This window comes from Carassius gibelio, chromosome B13 (assembly GCF_023724105.1).
Source record: "Carassius gibelio isolate Cgi1373 ecotype wild population from Czech Republic chromosome B13, carGib1.2-hapl.c, whole genome shotgun sequence".
NCBI classification, from domain to species: Eukaryota; Metazoa; Chordata; class Actinopteri; order Cypriniformes; family Cyprinidae; genus Carassius; species Carassius gibelio.
Window position 1 is genome coordinate 21,537,355 of NC_068408.1, and position 23,750 is coordinate 21,561,104.

Below are 23,750 nucleotides of genomic sequence, written 5' to 3' on the forward strand. Positions count from 1 at the left end.
CATTAGATCAGTGACATGCATATTATTTTTTGAGAGACATTTAAAAGGATTAGGTCACTTGAAGGCAGCAATTATTAGTTATTAATTTAAGGGCATGTCATAATATGAGGTTAATTTGACTTTTACTACTAGCGAATGTATTCCACATGATTCATAAACTGAATTTAATCTACATGTGTATTTTGTTGAAAGGACACACTGCGGTAGTCAAATTTGTATTCTCAGCTATTTATATATTTTGTTGTGTAGAATTATATTCTAATATTGTGAACAGTTTTTACAATTTAAAATCCTGTTCTATTGTAACATATGTCATGTAAAATTCATTCCTGAGATGGTAAAGCTGAATTTTCAGCATTACTCCAGTCTTCAGTTTCACATGATCTTCAGAAATCATTCTGATATGCTGGTTTGCTGCTCCAGAAAAATTTCCTATTATTATCAGTGTTTAAAATGCTTGTGCTGTTTAATATTCTACAAAATAGATACAAATAGATAGTCTTAACTGTCATTTTTTTAGCAATTCAATGCCTCCTTGCTAAATAAAAGTATTGATTTCTTAAATAAAAAATAAAAAATGCTGACCCCAAACTTTTGATTGATAGTGTACACTGTAAAAAGAAGTATGGTTTTTCTACTTGATCCAACCCATTGACAAATTTAACCAAAGTAACAATGTATTTAATATAGCTTAAAGGTTTGCAAATGTTTTTCCAGCTCTTAAGGTTACATTGGTTTAAGATTGTTGATAACCACAAAAGACTTCTGCTAACTCAGCAGAACAATCTCTGTTTCAGGCTAAGGGATCTCCTGGAGGCTCACATTGAGCTCTGACCTCTGACCCCCCTTCAGTCAGGGCTGATTACCTATAATCCTGTGACGTAGTTATTAGAATGGACACTGGAGCCTTTTGATTGTCACCACTACACAAATCCAACAGACCTGTTTTTGTACTTCTTTTGATTACATGAACTTTATTTGCCCTACAGTTCCACTTCAGTGTTCCCAATGTCCAGGCTCCATAATCCCCAACTTTCTCCCCCCATCCGTGTAAAGCACTTAAGAACTAATTTGGCCCATTAAACAGATAGGCAGCATTTCCTTTCCTTTGTTTGTCCTCTCAAGTCGGAGGGCTTTGTCACCTTCTATCTCTCTATGGTCTTTTTTTTACCTAAATCAGCCATTTTCTCAGTCCCTCTCCTCCTCTGTGCTTTCATCTTTTTCAGAATTTGCAAAGAAATATTAAAGAATAATTCTACCCTCAAGTCAAAATGAGGACAGAATCCTCTTTTGGTTTTTGATATTTTTATCAGCATACCCTTGGGACATTACCAATTTATAAGTATGAAATTGCCTACATATATTATTTGTAACACAACCAGCTAGTGATGACATTTCAGACATTTCATTTTTCATAAATTTCTTAACACATTTATAGACTCACTCTGTGAAGCACATATGGGGAGCACATAGGTATTTTACCTTTTTATTTGTACACATTATTTATTTAACATATTAGAATTGTTGTCTTTTTAAAATGTTTTAAAAATGATAACGTTTTAAAAATATTTTTTAAATTTTTATTATAAGGTAGCAAAATTATATTGGGTGATTTAAACTTTCCCCATTTAAATCAATGTGTAAAGCGGACAGTAATTTGAAACCTTTAGGCCAGATATTCTACTTATGCAGGCACGCTTGCTTGTCATTCTTGAACTCCGTACAAAGCCTCAGCTCTCGATGCGACAGCCTTCAAATGTCTCTGCCTTACCAGATGTGTCATTATTCAGGATGCTAACTAAAAACATTTATACTAGATTCTCTTGTTGCTTCCCTATGATGGGTATTGACGTAGTGCCCCTTGTGGCAACACTGAGAATACAACACACGTGTCACATATGAATGTCTGATTTCAAAAGGCTACAGTGTGTGAAATGGCTTGACATTTTCATTTATGCTTCAGGAGATGAGGATATTATTTATCTCTCTGCAATAATGTACTGCCCTTAAACAAGCAAAAAACATTCTCAAGATGAAGATGAGCAATGGGTTTCCTGAGCTCAAGGTTTATTGGATTTCCAAGTTTATTGAATTGTAAAGTAGCAAGTCATTTAGCGTTGGTGGAGGTTCATTGGTAATATGTAACTACAAGCAGTTTTTATGTGAATTTTATTCAAGAAGGAATTCAAATACTCCCACAAAGGAATTTCTTTCTGCTTTTTTTCTTGGAAAGCCATTTCACAAATGAGGTCTATGTGTTTAACAGGGACACTGGACACTGACTTAACTTCCACTCTAAAGTCAAGAAGCTCAAGACCTCTGGTTGACTTCCTGGTTAGGCTGATGGGAAAAAGGTGAAGAAAGCATGGGGAAAAAGAAAGTGGGAGAAACTAAGGGGAAAAGTTGCCTCAGATGTTTTGGGTTCAAATTACCTTCAATCAAAGCATTGAGAAACCTGTGACTGGCACGTGATGTGTTTTGACCATCCAGTATGTGTCTGTTTGAGAGTGAATACACCAGAGCTCAATTAACAGTTAAACCGATAGAGAAGCAAAACAGATGCAAGCTCAGCAGAGGGTTGAAATGTGGCCTGAGTGTGATCGTTTCACACACCCCTGTTGTTTCTCTTCCTCACTGTGAAAATGACTGAAACTTATCAATTGCAATATCCCAGACAAGAGCCGAGTTCTCGGGCTGTGGAGTCAGACGAGCCTCCTGTGCTGTCAACATGCTTCAGGCTTCCCAGAAATCTGCCCGTTTACTCATTTTATAAGACCTTTGGATCTTGCCAACCGGCATGAATTTTAAGAGACTCTGTGGGAAATTACGTAAAATACTCAAGGAGGAAAATAAGACTGCTGCCAAATTGTACAGAAGTTTACAAAATCTATTTGTTAATGCTAACCTTGGGCATGCAATTCGTCAAAGGGCATTTTAATGGCCTTGTTTACAAAATATTTACTTTAGACAAATGAGCTTTTCAACTTATTACGCAGCCAACAGATGGTTTACCAGTTTTATTGGAATTGAGAAACTTAAAGGTGCTGTACATTTATGTTGTTTATGTGTCACACACTCTTTTCTTAAACAACCAGTATGATGGTGATGTTGGAGTTTATACTGCCATCTATTGGTGTGGAGGCTGCATTGTGCAAAAGCAATAGTTTTCAGATACAGATTTCATTGTAGAATACCCTAGTAAAAAAGTAATATATATATATATAAAATACATTTATTTCATGTGTTTCAGTGTCACTCTTGATGAGGATTAAATGCAAGATATTGAAAGTGTGCCTGAAGTATACGTGCAATAATTCCACTTCAGCACAATCAAATATACTTCAGTATATCTTTTCTTGGACCTCAGCACTACTTTCGCACAATGAAAGTGCATTAAGTACACAATTAGTTGTCCCAATTTAGCAGACTTTAAGTATACTAGTTTAGTATACCAAAGGTCAATTGAAGGGTATTTTTATTGAGCACATAAATATGTAAATGTATTTGTAGTATACTTAACGTGAAATAATTAATGTATTTCAGTTACATTTTAGAATATTTATTTTTCACTAGGGTAACCCTATACATAGCCATATTTTCACCCATTATTAATATGATCTCAGCGTTGCATTCAGCCCACAGTATTCTATACCACTTTTATGAGTGAAGTAATTTAAACTTTTAAAAAAAATATATTATTATTGGCCTTTCTCCAGGTGACACAACCCTGGTGTTTGTCAAAAACAGTTTTTAACTTTGTGATGATCTTCATGTCTAATTGATGTTCTGGTTATGGTAAAGGCCATTTAGCCTGAGAAGACTTGTGTTTACTCCAGATTTGTCTGCAGGTATATCTGTGATTGTGTGCTGTACCTAAGGTCAAAGTTCAGCTGCAGCTCTTAATCAAGCCACTGTTGTTAAGACATACCTGATGATGCCCTACGGGCCCTAGGGGATGACTTTCCCATCTGTGAAACTGGAGTGCGAGTGGCTGCTTAGTTTGTGTGTTGGGGGAACCGTAAGGAGCGATCAAACATGTAGAGGCCAGAGGAATGAGGGGGTTGTAATCATCTACAACTCCTTAACTATCCTACCTTCCCCCGGCAGAGCCCCAGTTGGTTTGCTCATCTTGCTGTGAAGCATCCGTTTGATGTCCTCAAGATAAACAGGGTTATTTACAGTGCCGAGGGCTTTTATTCAGGGGCCCCTTTCTGGGTTGTCAGGCAAAGGTGTGTGTGTAAGCGTGGGACAGTGTCAGAACCTTGTTCCCGATTGCTGTGGTCAGAGTAGACTAGTCATATATACACGTGATCCATCAACGCTGACCTTAACCTGCCCTGTTGACCACTAGATGCTTTGTACACTACATTTTCTTTTCATTTATAGAATAATGAAAGGGCAGCATAATGACTGGATAGTATTTAGCATGACCTTCTCTTAAATCAGGATACTCAGCAAATTAGAGCAAACCTCAAAGAAGTACCGTAATGCAACCACACAATGAGAAACCCCTGTGACAATAAAGTGTAATCAGACTACGGATAATTACATTTTTAAAGACAGCACATAAATATTCAGTCTTTAGTCTTTAGCTTAGTTTAACATTCAGAGTTGTTCAAGGTTTTCGAGATTTTTGCCTTGTCTTTGTTGCCCTGTTTCCTTTATCGTGATTCTGGTGCCAAAGGTGTTTCCACCAAAGGGTGGTTCTGGGCTGGAAAAATAGACTCACCTTTTAAACCGACTGAATTTCAACCTGGAACCAGTAACAGCGGAGGCCAGAAGAGGGGACGGATATTGTCCTATAAATACAGTGATTTAGTTAGCTAAAGCTAACTGTAAATCAAACAGACAAACCAAAACGAAATAGTACACAATTTATAGTACATTTAGTGGCAATTAAAAAATAAATAAATCTTGATTTCAAGAGTAGTCATAACTTTATGATAATAAAGTTTTGATGTTTCAAGAATATTGTAAGCAGCGTTCTACAAGAAAAAAGAATGCAATACTTTTAAGAATTCTTTAAAGAATAAAGTGCGATTTTATTGAATTGTAATTGAATTGTAAAGTGCAAATTGTTAATAAAATAAAAAATAATAAAATAATTTTTTGTATTCTTTAGGATTTTATAACAGAGATGTAAAATGATAATAAGAGGTTTATATATATATATATATATATATATATATATATATATATATATATATATATATATATATACACACACACACACACACACACACACACACACATTTTGTAAATGTGCAACTTTTTTTTCTCGTAAAATGCCTATTGTGCCTATTTTTTATTTCATTTTTGTAATTACTTTTTTTTTTACTCTTATTTGCACTAAATAGCACTGTAAAAACCAAATCAACCCTATTATAATCAATGAAGTGCCAGATTATGATTAATTAACAAACACCAAATTCTTATTTTGTGGCTATGCCAGTTACTTCCATTTCGTCTGAGCTCAAAAACTGTGTTGTTGTATGTTTATTTGTGGCAAGTTAGGTAAGTCTGTTATGTCATCATTGACTCCCAAGACTTTATCAGGGGCCAGTGGTTGTAACAGTGAGTGCTTGGAGATAAAATCAAGCATGTTTGCAGGCTCCAACCCTATATTTACTGTACCCCAGCCCAACCAATGCCGCAGGGGAAGAGAGAGGGGTTTAAGCTTGGTCTTTCACAGTCACAGGTGAGCTAGTGTGGGGATTGTGTTATCAACTAACCAAAGTGCACTATAGTAATCCAGGATTAGAGCACAAAGTGACTGTGTACATGTGTGTTGCGGCTTTCTTTTTATGTGCCAACCCACTAGATCCCCATGTTTACCTTCTCTCAGTTACTGATCTTACTGTGGCAGGAACCTGGTAAGTGATCTTAATCCACAACTGAAGTTAAAGACGGAAAATGGAAGACTTTGCTACACTATGTACACAGATAATGAAAAAAATATATATTGGTTTTGTTAGCGATAGGTTACCAAATCAAAGTGATGGATGGCAACTCTTTCCCTGTTAATCTTGACCCCAAGTATAGGTTGAGTTGGTGTTTGTTGCTCACCGTATTACACTTGATATAAATCATTTATAGCAGTGACTCATTATAATGCTCATCTGTTCTTGGAAGGCAGATATTCAGCTCAGCACCTTGGTCTTTTGGCACCTGATGCCATAAGTTTCAGACTGTCCAAAATGTTTGGCTAGGGTTCATGGGTATCCGTGACATGGGACTGGAATGGATGTAAGAGAAGAGACAAATAAGATACACAAACACCTGCAGTTTTACTTCTATCACACACATGAATAAACTCTCATGCACACTTGCAGGCCAATGTCAACAGCTGCTAATGATCTTGTATTTTCCTTTCTGATGGACAAAGTGATCTTCAAGAGGCTTGAATGAATAGTTTATTCACTGTTTATTCACCCTCATGTTCCAAACTCCAATGCTGTTATTTTCTTTGGACACAAAAGTAGAAATGTGTTGAATGAATGTTACACGTTGGTTGCAAGCTATTAAAATAATGTAAAATAAAGTGACATTTTTACATCTTTAGGACTTTATAATAGTATGACTTTAATCTCATAATGCTACTTCATGCATAATTTAGATTTAACTCTCAAAATATTATTAATATAATCTCATAATTTTGCATCTATTTTCTTCTAAAAGGCCTATTATAAGATTATTCTCAAAACATCATGGGTTTATACTTTAATTATTACTTATTTGCACTATAAACAGCATTGTACAAGCAGTCACTACTATTATAATCAGAAAACTCCTATTTTTGTGGTGACACCAGTCACTTTATTTTCCTCTTTTGTTTGAGTTTAAATCATTCACGAATTAACTAATACATACTTATGTATTAATTCATAATATTAAAGGACTTAAATGAATAGTTGCCCCCCAAAACTCTATTTTATTCACCTTCTTGGATGAAATTCATACTGCTTCTGTGTTTTAAAACTGAAACACCAAGTAGAAATTTGTTAAAGAAACATTTATTTATTTATTTTGGTTTGTCAAGTACAAAAACACACCAAATGAATCACAAAAAGTGCATGCAATGCGGTTTTGGTGTTAACTGTGATCGTGTTTGGTCTTTTTTAGAGATTTGCAACCTTTGATCAATATAATCTACTTTTAAGTTATACTAAGGAAACAACAGCATACGGTTTTAATAGCATGAAGAATTGACAATTTTAGAGTCCTTTTAAAACACCACTCGCATTTACTCACTCTGCCAAAATGTTAGTGTCAATACACAATCTGTTTAACTCTCTTACCTTCTCCATGCATCAGGCTGTTGTGTTTATAGTAAAGTGACTTCCGAGAGTCTGGCCGCTCACATGAACTCTTACTCCTGGAGACTAAACATTGCTGTCTTTGTTAGAGGTTGGTGATTTTGCCGTCATGGCTGACACCTCCACCTCTCGCTGTCTCCGTGTGATTAGTGGTGTGTGTTAAGAAGGATTTCCCCACGTGTGAGGCCCAGACGATGGATTGGGGAGGACTCCGCTGAGCGCCAGCAGTGGGCCCGTGTGCTTTAACATAATATATTGGCATCCCACATCTAACCTGCATTGTGCATGTGAGGTGCTGTAGGTAGAGGGTGCAGAGCAGCCGGTCAGCAGTCGAGGTATTTGGTTCAAAGTTCTGCATGGCTGATCAGAGGGACGGAGAAAAAGAATAGGCCACGATGTGAACAGGGGCCCGCATTGTTCTGTGCATAACAGGCCAACAGCAGATGGTGGATGAGCCAATATGGCTTACATACACACACACACACACACACACGCTGACATGAGTATGCCGGATGTCATATATATCCAGTATATTGTCTGTCATACAGCCTGCAGGAACTCAGAACCGCCAATTGAGCAAGACTCGCTGGGAGCCTTTCACAGTTAGATGTTTTTATTGGATTACGAGCTTCACACTGAACACTTTCAATGTTTTGAAGTTTGATTTTTCCTGGACTTCATTTACTAGAGCTTAAAATAGCACCATTCATGCTCCGGGTGTTGTATTTGAATAAAATGTCAATTTCAATCTGCTGCTCAGTGATGGATTTTAAGAAACAAAAAAAATGAAAATGATGTCATTATTTGTTCACCCTCATGTTGTTCCAAACCTCTAAGATGTACTTTTTTTCTGTGAACCACAAAAAGAATGTTTACACCAATCTTTTCCAAACAATGGAAGTAAATACTTTGACTTTGATTAAGAAAACTAGCACCATCAGTCTAACTTTTTTTTTCTTTTTTTTTTCTCAGTGTTACCAAATCTTGGTAGCACTTTATTTTACAGTCCTGTTCCTCATGTACATACTATGTACTTATTATAGTAATTACAATAACTATGTAATAACTATGTACTAACCATGAACCTACCCCTAAACCTGATCCTACCCCATGAAGTTACCTTGTATTACCAGAACTTTCTTAGATATATACACTGTAAGTACACTATAAGTACATGAAAGTACACGTACTGTAAAATAAAGTGCAACCCAAATCTTTGTAAGACATATGATAGCTGTGTAATTCAGAATTAGAATCAAAAACTCTGGATATTGATTAGACATCCAAGAACCAACTGATTCTTAAATTAATCTTTAAAAAAACTCGTTTAAAGGAATAGTTCATTAAAAAAAATGAAAAATGTGTCATCATTTACTCACCCTTGTGTTGTTCCAAACCTGTGTGAGTTTCTTTCTTATGCTGAACATAAAAGAAGATATTTTGAAGAATGCTGGTAATCAAACATTTGATGGTCCCCATTGACTTCCAAACTAATGGGGACCAACAACTGTTTGGTTTCGTCAAAATTCCTCAAAATCTCTTTTTTTTTTTTGTGTTCAACATAAGAAAGAGATGTACTGTATACAGGTTTGATGTAAAGCTTTTGCAAATCTCAAAATGAATATCCATTTTTCATGTTGTACAGTTATAATGTTGTGATATGTTATATTTTTAATTAATACATTTTTTTGATGATTTTTATAGTATTATATTTTTTAATTCATGTAAACATTGTAGTACAGAAATGTAATATAATACATGCCATTTGTAATTTATCAAACCAAAATCTGTGCATCCCTAATGTCTGGAACACTCTTTCTGTGTTTCATTGAAGAAGAAAGAAAGAAATGTCGCGTAGAAACAGCATGAGGGTAAGTAAATAATGAACAATTTTAATTTTAGAAAATTGATGAACTATTCCTTAAATTGAATGCCAACACTGATCTCTTAGAATAGTAATTAATATATGTAACAGCCTGAATAAATATAAATCCAAGAGAACTGTTGTGTTGTTATGTGCCGATCTTTCAGTTACAAAACCGTTGGAAATGCATAAAATGCAGGCGTGCATATCACAAATCATGTGGCCAAAAATACAGGGACAGTTTAGCCATTAGAACGGTGGCGAGGCAGCGGGTTACTTGTTTTCTCTGACGAGCTTTCTGACTTCCCGCTGGTGAAATGCCTGGAGGGCAAACATGTAGAGGCCTCTCACAAACTAGCTTGTTCCTCTCCATCGAATGTGAGAGCCTACATATGCTAATCTCTGAGTGGCTCCAGACAAACAAGGCCTGTTCCCTGTTTATTTTTGTTGTGTAATGGTTTTTTGAGTGTGTGCTTACACATTGTATATGCAGAAAAGTTCACAGCTTGGTGCGAAAAAGATTTTCACCCTCTTCCCTTGAGAAATATTCAAAAAGCATATTTAAAATATTTTAAATCAGCAGTAGTGTGAAGAGTAACACGTGGAACTTGATTGGCTCTTTTGGAATGTTGAATTTCATTCCATCATCTTTACACCCACTACATACTGACGCTGGTGTCTGCAGTAGCGCTTGGCACCCGCTCCAGGTCTGGTGGAGAGAGGCCGTCCTGGCCAGTTGTGCAGGGATGGTTTATGCCTTCGGTGAGACGGCGTGTTTGGATTCCAGGGTCCGGGTGGCACGCAGTGGTGTAGGGTGACCCGCTCAACCGCCTGAGAGCTGAGTAGTGTATGGACATTGCCAGAGCTTCCAGATGGACAGAGCAGTCTTGAAAGAGCAACACTGATCCTTAGACATTCAAGGAGAGGAAGATACACTAGAGGGGAAAAAAGAAAAAGATGGGGTTCATAGGGTTGAGGTGTGTTTGTGTGTTTTGTTGGAATGTGTTCTGGGAAATGGCAGTGTGTGTGTTCTTGCAGCATGTGACAGGAACTGAGCTGAATCAAACCTCTCCAAAGCACAGAACATCTCAGGATAAGTACTTCCCCTGCTTGAGATCTCCATGGCAATGTAACATTTGTAAGTCAAGTAAACACACACGAGTTCTCAGTACGATGTTTGCACTATGTTCATCATTTCCACTGGGTTTGATATCTTTTAGCATACAATCATGAAGGAAGATTTCATCCAAAAATGAGTCATCATTTCTCTTCCCTCATGTTGTTCCAAACCTTTAACACTATTTATTTTTTATTTTAATTCTTCTGTATACATTTTTTTTAATGCAGTTACAAGTCCAAAAGTATCTTGAAAAGGGCACACCAAGGACTGTAATAACTATTAACAACACACAAGAATACTATCACTGGAATCTCTTTGAAATTTTGAAGCGAGTTTTTAATACTCATGAATAATACCGATATTGACAGCCAATCAGTATCCACCCAACTTGATTTTAAATTAACATTTAAAGTAGCATATGACACAACTGCAGTGTGCGATTTTAACAAACATTATTGTCATAGGTGTGGATGCTAATATGATGGGAGAGAGTAAATGATGACAAATGTTTTATTTTTCACTGACAAAGCAGGATTTTCAAAAAGAGGTGGGTCAACTTGAAATTTTAAAAATCCAAGATGGCTGCTCTTTCCACTGAATTGTAGTATCCATCAAATACTCCATTACAGCTTTCTCGAGTCCCCTCAAATCAGGTGTAAGTGATGCAAACAGTCCTAAAAAATATATTGACCCTGGTATAAAAGAGTAAAAGCAGTAGAAGTAGAACCCACATTAATAAGTTCAACTGAATTTTCTCATAGAAGCTCTCAAAAGAAAGCTCGGCTAGTTGTAGATCGTTGTGTTAGAAGTGCAAAAGGTTGTGGGTTCGATTCCTAGGTAACACACATACTGGTAAAAAAATTTTATACAATTTTTGGATAAAAGCGTCTGCTAAATGTAAATGTAAATATTGTTCAGTCTGGATAAAATTTGTGATGTTTGTGACTCTCTGACTCTTTGGTTTGGTGGCTTTGGTGCCACTGAATATTATTTTGAGATGTAATAGAGAAGGGTGTTTAAAAGTTCTCTGTCCTCGTCAACAGGCCATAACTTTGGTACTTTGGCGTAAAGATCCGAGTGCACCACAGCAACAGTTTACAAGCGTGTTACACGTGCCTCATGTTTGACTATTTGAGCTTTTGCTTCAGATTAGTATCACTTCACTTTGGTTCCCAAATGTAAATCTTAGATGAATGGGAGTTACAACACCATATTTACCAGCTTTGCGTTTGGGGAACAGAGGAATGTCGGTATTTCGGTCACTCCTGACTTGTTGGATGCTGTTCTGTGTTTGTGGCTGAGCCTGTTTCTCTCATTTGAGTTCGTAACATATAACAGAAACACAATCATTTGTGATTTCTCCCTTTTATTCCAGTTTACTCTTTGTTTGGGCATGTCATCTTTCATCAAGACTAGGTTTATTATAATGTCTTGTTTTGGTTTATAGATTTGTACATGCTGCTGATTGGGGAACAAACTTGAGGTTTCCGTAAGGGGTGAAGTAGTGTACAATTTCCCCAACACTTTACAGGTTTTTTACATCTGCTGAGTGCTGACTGTTTTATTTTTTGTATTACTTTAAAGTTCACATACATTCCACAATTTGGAAAGCATTCCACTTGCTTTGTGGCACACATGGAATTCAGATTAGGGGGAAAAAACTTTGATGGAACTTAGCTTATCATACAAATTCATTTTACGATTGAAAGATATGTTTAGTTCTTGTTTTTCTTTGCAGGATATGCTCTTACATTAGGGTTGCAGACATACATTACTTTTCTCATTAGATAAGACTTGGGTTGCTCTACAAAGTTTTGTTGTTGAACCAATTTCTGTTCCATCCAAGTGAAAAAATATACTAAAATGTGAAAATTATTTTGTGCTAAATATACTACAAATACTGTACATATTTATGTGCTTGATAAAAATTCCCTGCAATTGTACATTTTTTGGTATACTTTAATATCTGCTAAATCGGAACAAACTATTTCATGCTTAATGCACTTTAATTGTGCGGAAGAAGTGCTGAGGTCCAACTAAAGATGTACTTAAGTATATCTGATTGTGTGAAAGTGTACCTATTGTAAGTATACTGTACCCGAGATACACTTTAAATATCTTACATTTAAAGACCAAGATATTATACAGAGATCATACAATCCTTTTTAATAGTCATATTTAAACATATTTTAAAGAAAGTAAATACATAAAGAAATACTCCAAATAAAGTTTAATTATAATTTTAGCAGTAAGTGATGGTAATGTGTCAATATGTCAATGGTTTTGAATTATACTTAATTGAATTATACTTACTTAATTATGAAATCAATGAATTTTAAATAAATAATGTTTTTGTTTTTTCACTGGGGCAGTTATATGCATTTATTGGTAAATTACCAGTAATTGCTTATTTACCAGTTAAATACTAGGACTTCTAGACTTACATATTCACAGAAAAAAAGAGAGAATTTGAAGAGAATCAGAATGATTCAACATTCTGTTAAAACCAACTTTTGGAATTTTTAAGAGTGGACTCTTTCCAACCTAAATGCCTGACGAGTCTAAATAATGACTGACCAGTTTGTAAGTAGAAGTTTCTTGGGGGTACTTGAAAGCAGCATTATTCCACATTTGCTAACCACAAGATTTTTGCAATCACCAAGTCTGTCACTTTTTCTAAGTCCCTTTACCACCCTGGTTGTGTATTGAAGGTGCTGTATGCAGTGCAGTGTTTTTTTTTATATATATACCATGCATACATAATATGTCCCTGATTGCTGTCTGCGTAGTAACCCAACATTAGTCCTATTAACATTCTAATGTGTTTTTAGCCGTGTGATGTTTATTTCAACAGTTCTGCTTTTGTAATCAGCCGACAAGCTGCATTTATTTGATGGCCACTTTTGACACACCAACCACGGTGTGTGTTGAGAGTCGCTGGCCAAATGCCAGCCCTGTAACACACATGGTAAAGACATTGAGCTGCTGCCTGTTTATTTCAGCAATGCCACTGAAATCTCCTTTTCAGGCTTCTGTTTTAATAACTCTTGGCATGGCATGCCTTTTTACCCTCAGTAACCCAATATCGGCGGACGCCGGCTCTCTGAGCTCTCATCGCACTTCATTTTTTCGCTCTTGGCCACAGAGTGAATGGGAGAGGTAAAACCCTCAGCGTGGAAGTCTTATGGGAGCTCAGCAGTCTGCAGTTTTTCGCTTAGCTGATATGACAAAGCTCAATAACGGATTTGTCTGCCTCTGGTCTTGGGAGAAAACTAATGCCATGTTGGGGAAACCTCCCCTCTTTAAGTCCGTCTTTAAACTTCTTTTTATGAAAGTAGGGTAAGAAGCAAAGCTGTACAGATTGATTGGTATTTATGGAAGGAGACTTTGCTGTCCGTTTGCAATTATGATATCAGCATTAATAAACATGATGTTTCATTATTCTGATGAATTGTGTGTTTTCTTTTCAAGCGAGTGTACTCAGATCTTTTTTCAAAACAAACACACTTATCTTGCCTTTTCAACACAGTTTTCATATAGTTTTTGTATTCAGCACTCCCAAAGGTCAAAGGTGGGCTCACAAGCGTATGCATCGCAATTACAATTGTCAAGGCAAAAGCATAAAACATCCCTTAGGCTTCCTCTAAAGTGCCAGATTTTCTGTTCTGCAGTAGTGAAGGTGTTGGTTTAACCTTTCCCTGTTGGCCATTTTTCTTGCGTAAGTAATATGTTTGTTGCTTTGGAGGTTATGAGGTGCAAGGAAACAAGTTTTTAAATCATGCTGCAGTTGATATAAGTAGATAAATGGTATTTAATAACTTGTACACACTTTTTGAATGTTTTAAGTTTGTTTTCTCCCACGTTTGGGGGGGGGGGGTGCTTTCTATGGTACAAACATAAAAAGGTAGCACTGTAAAACAACAATTTGAAGCCCAGTCTGAAACCTTAGAAGGTGACTGAATGATCACAAAAATGCCAGGCTGGCATCCTATGGTTAGCAGTCATAGCATCCTAATATGGTTAGCAGTCATACAGTATATCTATTTTTCAGAAAATCAGTTATGGCTTAATATTGGGTGAATAGTGTGTCACCTAATTAATATTCATGATCCTGTAAGGCAGGGAAGTGAAATTGATTTCAGACAATTTATTATTTAACAGTCTTGATTTTGTTTTTCGTAAAATCCCATGATCGATCTTTTCCCCCGTGCCAGTGTTTTTATTGCATTTTTTATTATTATTACTCCAGTTTGTTGAGTGTCAGTCATTTCACATTTTGAGTTATTTTTAGTTGTGTTGAATAAGCCCAGACAAGATTTTATCCGCTGTTACTACCCGCACAAACTATCTTCTGAAACTCATCCTGCTTATTGGGCAGAGATCCAAATTCACACTGGATATCTTCACACCTTAAAGGCTGTTTGATGCTTTCTCACAGTTACAGTGAGCATCTGATACTCTGCAAACAGCTCTGAGGTTATCAGGTACATTCAGCATTCCCCTGGTTAGTTCACAGAGGGTCAAGATTGATCATAATTTTGAAGAATTGTTTTATAAAGTGGCATATGTGAAAGTTTAAAGTGTGAACACCTTTTTTTCTAGACCTGACTGTAACACATGCATGTCCACACACATATTATTTTAATTTCATAGCACTTTTGCTATTGAAGTATACTGTAATGACTTCAGCATCTGTGAGGCCTGGCAGGTGTTAATGCAATTCTTTCTTTATGATCTGCATTTTATTTGTCGTAGATAAGATGACCTCAAGGCCAGTAACAGATGATTTTTCCGATGGGTGTGGATCGATTTTTTTAAATTCAGACGCTCTCAATGGCCCTATTGAGATTCCTGATGCTTCAAATCCCTCCTGTTTCTGCTAATGAAGTCAAACGCTTGTCCTCCTGGCTTTGCCTCCCTGGTTCATTGAGCATGGCTCAACAAAGGTTCAGAGAAAATAAAACCAGACCATGTCAGACTAAGTGAAATGTCAGTGGATCTCAAGTCAAACCAGCAAACTGGCCAATTAAAGAGGAAATAAGGCAAACTCTATTTAAACCAAATGCCCCTTGCACTTCCTGACCACACTTTTACTGTACATCATGGCCCAAAGAACTTCAGCCCTTGATGAATCATCTTACACTGCTACTTTGTTTATTTTAATCTGATAATTCAACTAACAAGATACGTGAGTATGGTAGTTAATAAATATTTACAGTTTGCCATTGATAGAAAACGAAGAGTGCCACTGAAAAATTTTATTAAATAAAATAAAACGAATAAATCAGTCTATTATTTTAACATAAAACTGTAAATAGATAAAGTACTAAAACAGTAAAAACAAGCTTAACCAGTAAGACTTCCTTGGTTATGCCAACATTGCTGATCAGCTTGAACCAGCATAAACAAGCCTGGAAATTTATGATGGCCCACATTGGTCTTTTCAGCAGACCAGTCAATGGTAATGGCTCCTTTGGGCGTTTCTCAGATTCCAAATCATGAATGAATTTCTTTAGTGCCAAATTTCAATCGATGACTATCTAAATCACCCATTTAGATGGAAAAACAGCCAAAGAAAATTCACGGAAAGATTTATGTGCCACTCCAATTCTCCACTTCACCACCCAGTACAACTGGAGTAGGAAACCTTTCTTCTACCCAGAATGAAGGAGATTTTTTTTGTGTATGTTTTTTCCTCCTGGGAGCAATTTGGGAGAATAATGGTAAAGTCAGGGTAATAGTGTTTTTTCTGGCTTCAGCACAAAAGCGTCTTTGTAGTGATCTCCTGTAAGTGGCTCACCATAATTATTTAATCCCGAACGTAATGGCACACTTTTTCTGCTCCAGGAATTGTTGGGGAAAATATTTCTCCACCTAGCCACATCTTGGCATACGAATGAATAAAAGCTCTGCTCCAATTCAGGCTTTCTGGGAATGCTGCAGTTGGCCAGAAGTACAGTATACAGGGTGAGGCATACTCACCTTGACTTGGCTTACAACTGTGTGCCCTTAAGAAAACTTATTTCCCAGCTTTCTAATGTCGTATGTCTCCTTTCTTGTTTTTATAAGCAAAATACTGTGTTTCTTTTGGGCCTATTGTATGCACGTCACATGTTTTTTATTGACTGGTAGGTGCAAGTGTAGTCAAGCGTTTGCCAAACTATTTCAGCAGAGAACCGGCTGGTGTGCTTCTGAATCGCCGTTCCTCATGGAATGAGGTTAGCACAGCAGCGGCCAAGAGCGAGAATGAAAAATGACTTGGGCTGTGATCCTTTTTCAAACTGTGACTGCAGTTTAACGAGGCAACAAAGCGGCGACGGATCATCATGAATGGGTCAACTGTCATCAGTGGGCAGATGGGAGCAGACGCACCGCCGTTCAGCTCCTGTAACCGGGCCTGGGCTCTCTTTGGAGTGGGAGACGTCAGTCATCTGGATTGTACCGGGTTCAGCACGGGTTTGGATGTGTGATGGACTGTACATTTTTCTAGGCTTGAAACTTTTGTGGACCTATCGGAACTTGATAGGGCCTTTGTTTAAGGTTTATTGGTTCCCTTAGGATACTGGAGGTGCATGGAGCACCACATCCCTTTTTCAAAGAAGTCAACTAATCTTCTCGACTTCTGGAATTGCCACATAACCGTATTTTTATTTGGAGACCGAGAGAACTTACATTTGACAAGGTTATATATAACAGTTGTGAAAAGTCATGAAAAGTGTGCAGTGATTTTTCCAGATTTCAAAAGGTGTGGGGAAGACTTTGTTCAGCTTAATAGATGAAAAGTGCAAAAGTTCATTTCGTTTCTTTTGACCGCCACACAGCCCAAAGCAAAACTAGTTTACTGCTGCTAAAATTTGTTGATCACAGTTGATGAATTGCTGCACCCAGAATCATAATTTTTCATAACCAATCATACGTGTATTTTATTTTGTTTGTGACATGGCACATATAAATAGTTAAAAATAGTTGTTGTAAATCCCAAAGCGCATTTGAATGCTGGACATCAAAATATAATTTATTTCAGTTTTCAGATTTACGTATATTTTAAGATGACTTTTTATGCCTAATTTGCACACGTGTGTCACCCATATAGGCTACTAAAAACTTAAAGGCATAGCTCAACCAAAAGTAGTGTTGTGTTCTTGCACTAAAGTTGTCCATGTCTGAAAAGCAGGCCATGCTTCGTTAGCCCAACATTTGCTGTTTTATTCATATCCCTGTCTCATCCTTTGCTTGGACTTTTGCTGCGCTTGCAGTTTGGAAGTCTGGAAGCTGAAACATTCATTCTTGGGCACTATGGCATGTGTCCGGGGCAATCAGAGGACAGAGCGTTTGGAGAAATTGGCAGATGATAAGGGGAGTGGAGCTGGCAATGGATGGGTATTTTGGGCTGTATGGTATTCTTGAGGTTATTCCTGGGTCTATATAGCAGAGCTGAGATCCTAAGATGGCTTGAGTAAATGGGCCTAGATATTGTTAAAATGATACAATGTGTTAAGTTAAAGTTTTCGGTACTGTGTGATTGTTTTTGTGAGAGAAAAAATACCAAAATATTTCCATTGGATGCTATTATTGCACCATTGTGCTGCCACAAGGTCTATCCAGTACTGGATTTTTTTGGGGAGGAAAAATGATACCAAGAATTATGAATCTATTTGGATCATCATAGTTCAATATTTAGGGTTCAATACTATGAAACGAGGTGGGGCGGGTGGCTCGGGTGCCTTCGTGTCAGCATGCAACAGAAGATCTCCATTTCCAGTCCTCTTGCATAAGGCCGGTAACAGGTGGTTGTGATATGCGGCTTGACATTAATACTTTAACTGACATAGCACTGCCTGATATTTAATGGAAGCATTAAACGTTCCTTGTGTTTATAGTTCAGTGTTGTTGTTGTGTGTAGCACCACACGCTCTCTCACACAAACATACCCCTCTAGACACGCATAGTTTTACACCTAGAGTCCTCTAGGCATCATCACATGGGGTATTTCTGACGCCCCGGCTCAGTTCGCCTTTGGATGAAGGTTGTCTGCAGAGCAGGAAGTGGACGCAAGTCCAGAATGCGTCAGGAATCAGAACACATGCTTCCACGTGTCTGTGTGCTCGGTTTCGGCTTTCACTTCATGGCTTTAAGGCTCTCCACACCCAGTCTACCAAAGTGTCCACTCATCCTACTGCTGGCTGCGCTGTTGCAGTTTCTGACACGTTATCTGCTTCTTGCTGCCGCCGCTTGGCGTGACTCTGTGGTGATGTATTTTTAGCCCCGTTTTTGCCTTTAATTATTGCAGCCACAGGGAGCTTGGTCCAAAGAACTGTCATGAAATTATTATACAACTGTGTTGCTTAGCAATAAAGCATTGTAATACAATTCTTGAATAGCTCTGCTAGTATAAATCATAGTAGGGAAAGGCTTTACGGTGGTGCGGAGCTATTGCTTGGGTCATTCAATATAGAAATGTAACTGTAGGACTAACTGTAGGTTGTTTTTCAATCAGGACCTCCTGGTTTGAGGGCAAAGAAAGGCCGTGATGGGGCTCCAGGTAGGTGTACAGTACGCATATGCCTGTGCCTGCAACGCAACAGATTAACGCACACATGCTGTTGTGCATAAGCTGCTACGTATGTGCACACCCAAAGCTTTTAATAGCAAGAGAAGCATGAAAACACTATCTGCCATTGAGATTTCAAAGCATTCAGAGATGCTTGAACTTTACTGAATATATTTAGAGATAAACTGTAAAAGTAGGGTAGAATTAGTGGTATTAATAACAAATTTTGGACACAACATTGAAAGGTGTTTGGGGTCACATCCATCAAGATGTATTTTTATAAGAGTTTCTAGACTTGAATGAACGTGAAGTAAAGAACTGCACATACTGTATACACAAAGTGGATAATCAAAGTTTATTTAGCTTTTATTTTTCATTTAGGGTATAGGTTTACCAGTACCTTATCTACCCCTAAATGCAACCCTTGAGGGACTATGAACCTTTTAGGTGTAAAAAACTTTTGAGGTACTATACCAGATGTACCCATAAATTTATGTTTTTTTCTGACAGAAAATTAGGTTGATTTCAGCCATTTTTGCTCCATCCATATTGGATATTAGATGGTCAGTAAATGGACTGTAAGCAGTCTGTAGCTGATTTGAGGCTGCTACTATACAACCTCTAGATTCCTCTATATTCTGTGCGTATGAAGTGGTTTCATGTAAAGAGTTATGGATCACATGGATAAAATGAGAGCGTTTATGATGACAAAGATTGATCTGGAATGTTCAGAGAGCAATTCTTGCGTGACCACACATATTTTGTGTGTGTTGTTCACTCGTTCTTTGACATTATTCTTGCTTTTAGGCCTGAAATAGGGCTTGCTGTCTCAGCAGCAGCTTTGATAAATGCGGGTTCTGATTTCTAAGAAAATACAGGCTTCTCAAAACAGGAAAGGAAAGAATAATGATGGACCCATAGGAAAGCTTTGTCACCAGTGTGACTGCGCCATTACTTAAGGCTGCCATATTTAATGTACCAGTTTGACTGCAGAGCTCAGTCGAAATGTAGATTGTCTGCTTGTTGAAGAATTCGAGCTAATGTTTGCTCGAAACATCTCTCCTGCAGTAAACAATGGTTTATTGGGACTTTTTTTTCCCCTCTTCCATCCATTAAAAAGTTATTTTTTTTTTTTTTATCAAAGGTTCCTACTGTTACTTCCCCAAGTTGCTGGCTTTGAAACAGAGAGGTGTTGCCTTTTCATACTCTTTAGAGGACCAAAAAAATGGTTTCTGGATGAAAGAACTGGAAAGAAACCTTACGATTAGGCAGATTGTTCAGTAGTTCTGAAAAAGTTACTTAGATAGACTGGTTTTGTTGTCCAGATATAATGAGTTATAGAAGAGGTGATTTTAAGTGACATAAGTGGAAAAGATTTGTCATCAGTTTTGTTCTTCCTTGATAAAGCTTGAGATCCTGAAGCTATGATCTCAGTTCTGCTTGATTGCTGTGTCTTGCTTAAAGGATGAAAAAGAGGCTGTGCATCCTACTAATGCATGTGCTTATAATTTGAAATACTTTGATTCTTGTAATACTTAAAATGGCTATTAAACTCATTTTAAATCAAGTTTCATTGTTCGTTTAATTTGGACATCCTTCCCACATTATAATGTTAAAGAACGAAACCTTTCGATGCAATTATCCTGACCAGGTCCAAATGGAATCTGCACCCTTGCATGTTCATCTATTAAATATTAAAGCATATTTTTATTATACCTTCAGCAACCAATAAGAGTGTAGAAATCTCAATTCCATTTAACATATTTTCCTCAGGGTTTTAATCTATCCTGCATTTTCCACCAGAATCACTGTGAAAAACTTGACTAATGATGTTAGTGAAATCTGTTTCCACTGTTTATTACGCTGCTAGTGTATGATTTAGCTTTAGCTATGAAGGAGATGGACAGTTTGTGATGTCTGGGTGGGGTTCGCGTGCTCAGAATGGGTGTGATTTATCTCTGCAGGCAGTCTTCCAGTGATGTGGCTTATTCTCCCACTCAGTTCTCAGTGGTTTGTTGCCCGGTGGGCCTACTGCTCATCCGTGGACCAGAAACAAGCAACACTTTCCCACAAAAAAGTTTTTCAATCCTTTCATCAGTTAAATTATAAACATATTTTTAACACTGTATTTACATGCCGAACCGATGCTGTGACGCACTTCATAAAACTACCTGCGTGTGAACTCTAATCTTCCTCAGAGCTTGTGTTACGGTTAGAGAAATCGGAGGCGGCGTTCATCAGTTCAGTGTGGGCTGGACAGCCAGGAAATTCACTTCGGATTCTGGTTGGACTATGCAAATTCAGACTTGCGTGACGGGTTTTTTTTTTGTCTGTTTTTGGGGAAATGAAATCTGTCAGGGTCAGATGTTTGATGTAATGTGCACATGGTCCAAACAAGATGATTTTTTCCAAATGACTAATCTGTCTTTCTCTCTGTTTTTATTGCAGGTCCTCCTGTAAGTAGATGTTGGTCCCTTTGTTGACTGGATTGTGGTAATGTGACCCAAACTCTGTGGCTTTCTGTGTATTTGTGTGTGTTTTGAGAGTGTGAATTTATTTTTCATATGTCACTACCGATGGAGGGCTGATTACACGACTTCATTCACACAATGGAAACTGTTGGTTTAGTTTCCTTCTGCCACACACAAAAAACACCCACACTGTCATCTGTCAGAAAAAGAGCTTGTGTTTTGTACTCAAGGTGAAGTGTGCACATTTTTGATGTTGAGATACTTTATAAAATCGAGTTTAATGTGAAGAGATTCTGCGATTCCCATTAAGCATGGCTCTTTTTAAACATTCTGAGCAGTACAAAATGGCAACACTGACTCAACCAATAATGCCATAAAAAAATTGGAAAATTAATGATCCAAGTCTCCAGAACATTTTAATTTAGGGTGGGAATATCCATTTGGGCAACCAATGACTTACAGAGGCGCCCCCTCTGGAAGTCATTGGTTGCCCAAATGGATAGTCCCACCCTAAATTAAAATGTTCTGGAGACTTGGATCATTAATTTACCAATTTTTTTTGGGTGGCACAAAAATAACACACTTTACCTTAAATCGCGTGCCATTATCTTTGACATAGCGATGCATTCTTCTGGGAATTTGGCCACGGATATAGAAGACGACAGCATTGGCAGACACAGCCTGTTCAACTTTATATATATTTTGAGGGCTAATGTTACAGAATGAGGTTATAATGAGAAAGAAGGTCAAGAGAAACATATAGTAGAGGAGAAAAGAGAGTCAAGCAGTATAAAATTAGGTGCGGTTGGACAGCTGCGTCCCTGCAGTTAGAGGGAGAAGGTCGAGCTTAAGTGATTAATGAAATACCAGCAGCCACAGATAAACAGTGGCCACAGAAAAGACAAATCTCAAATTAGATATCTTAACCTTTTTATTAGAAAGCAGTGAGATTAAATGAAGAGAAAATTGAGGCTTCTGCTGAAACCTCCTCTTGACGTTTTAAAAGGCATCACTGTTTCAAACTGATTTGCAAAAATACCATAGTCTGCAGTCATTAGACTGTCTATAAATCTATGATAGATTTATTGTATAAAATGTGCCTAATCCTACGTTTTTGCAAAACATACCTATAAATATAGTTAATTGCAGTTTCCAGCTGAAATTAACACTAGAGGCAGTAAAACATCAACAACTTTAACTTATTTTTCACTGAAATTACAATTACATGGTCTGATTATTGATTATTAAAGGCATATTTTTGTGTGGTTCCTAGCACAGTACTATGTTATGACTTCAAACCACCTACCATAGTTGATGATTTATAAACTATTACAATTTTATGGTTGCATCACATAACCAGCTCCATGTATGGCTTTTCTGATGTGGTAAAGTTGCTTGGAAGCGCACCTGGTACAACGTATGGAGCACTCGGGTACGAGTCTTTGAAACGTAATAATGACACATCAGAAACTTGTATAAGCAAGCTGAAATGGCATGGTTGCTTCAGCTAATACATTTTTATCTCACATATTAGCTAAGTTTATGGAGGGGTTTAATGTAAGGAATATATTACTTTCAAAAGCAATGGAGCATTAACCTTTTAGCACCATTCACCGGACATTTAATTTAGAACTGACACAGTTATGTACAACCAACATAATAAAATTCACCTATTTAGTTAGAAAAAATACGAAGATGTCAACACGGGCATGTGGAAAAATAGCTTAAGATAAATACTAAATGAACTCAATTAAAGGGAAAGTTCAGCAAAATAATTAATCATGGTTTTAAAATATTCCATAATCATTGATGTTTATTATCATTTAACCTCAAATCTAGCATGACATATCTTCATGAATGGACCATTTGTTTGACTTTTTAAGTTGTATTTTTATGTGATTGTTGGAGCTCGGATGAGTCTGTCCACTCTCCCTTTAATTCCCTTTTAATCTGTTTTTGGAGTGAACTGTTCCTTTAAGTCTCTGAGCTATGAACGTGAAACTTAGGAGCAATAAAATATCTCAGTGGGTGAGCAGGTTCCACAGCCCAAAAACATACGTATACGAACATTCCAACACCTGCTCATATAACCCATAAATTGAAGGCAAATTGAGGAGAACTGAAAGACAGGAGAGGGACCTGTCAAACAATGCACATAGTCTGTTAACCAACTTAAACATTAAGTTGATATGTCTGCTGTTGTCAGCTAAGAATGTTTAGAGATAGTTAGAGAATTCTTTTAATCAAGTCAGTCTTCTTTAAACAGGTTCGGTGATCTATTGGCAGTCAGTGTCAGTAAGTCTTTAACTAGAGTGTTTGTTTTCAGTAGAAGGAGTTTGACAAGCCCGGTGCCTGATCAATGGGCCTAGAGGGCCATCCCATCACACTGATGGCAATTCTTAGAAGAGTGTATACTGTAGATTATCCA

General features: G+C 37.3%; 1 protein-coding gene across 1 annotated transcript in view; it reads left to right on the forward strand.

Annotated features, from left to right (window-relative positions):
* Positions 1-21,662, forward strand: part of LOC127970083 (collagen alpha-1(XXV) chain-like) — a 39,638-nt gene extending 17,976 nt beyond the window's left edge. The window contains exon 3 of the mRNA XM_052572336.1: positions 21,300-21,662. Within this exon, the coding sequence (XP_052428296.1) occupies positions 21,300-21,334 (35 nt within the window). The 3' untranslated portion in view covers positions 21,335-21,662. The remainder of the gene's footprint in view (positions 1-21,299) is intronic.
* The last annotated feature ends 2,088 nt before the right edge of the window (positions 21,663-23,750 follow it).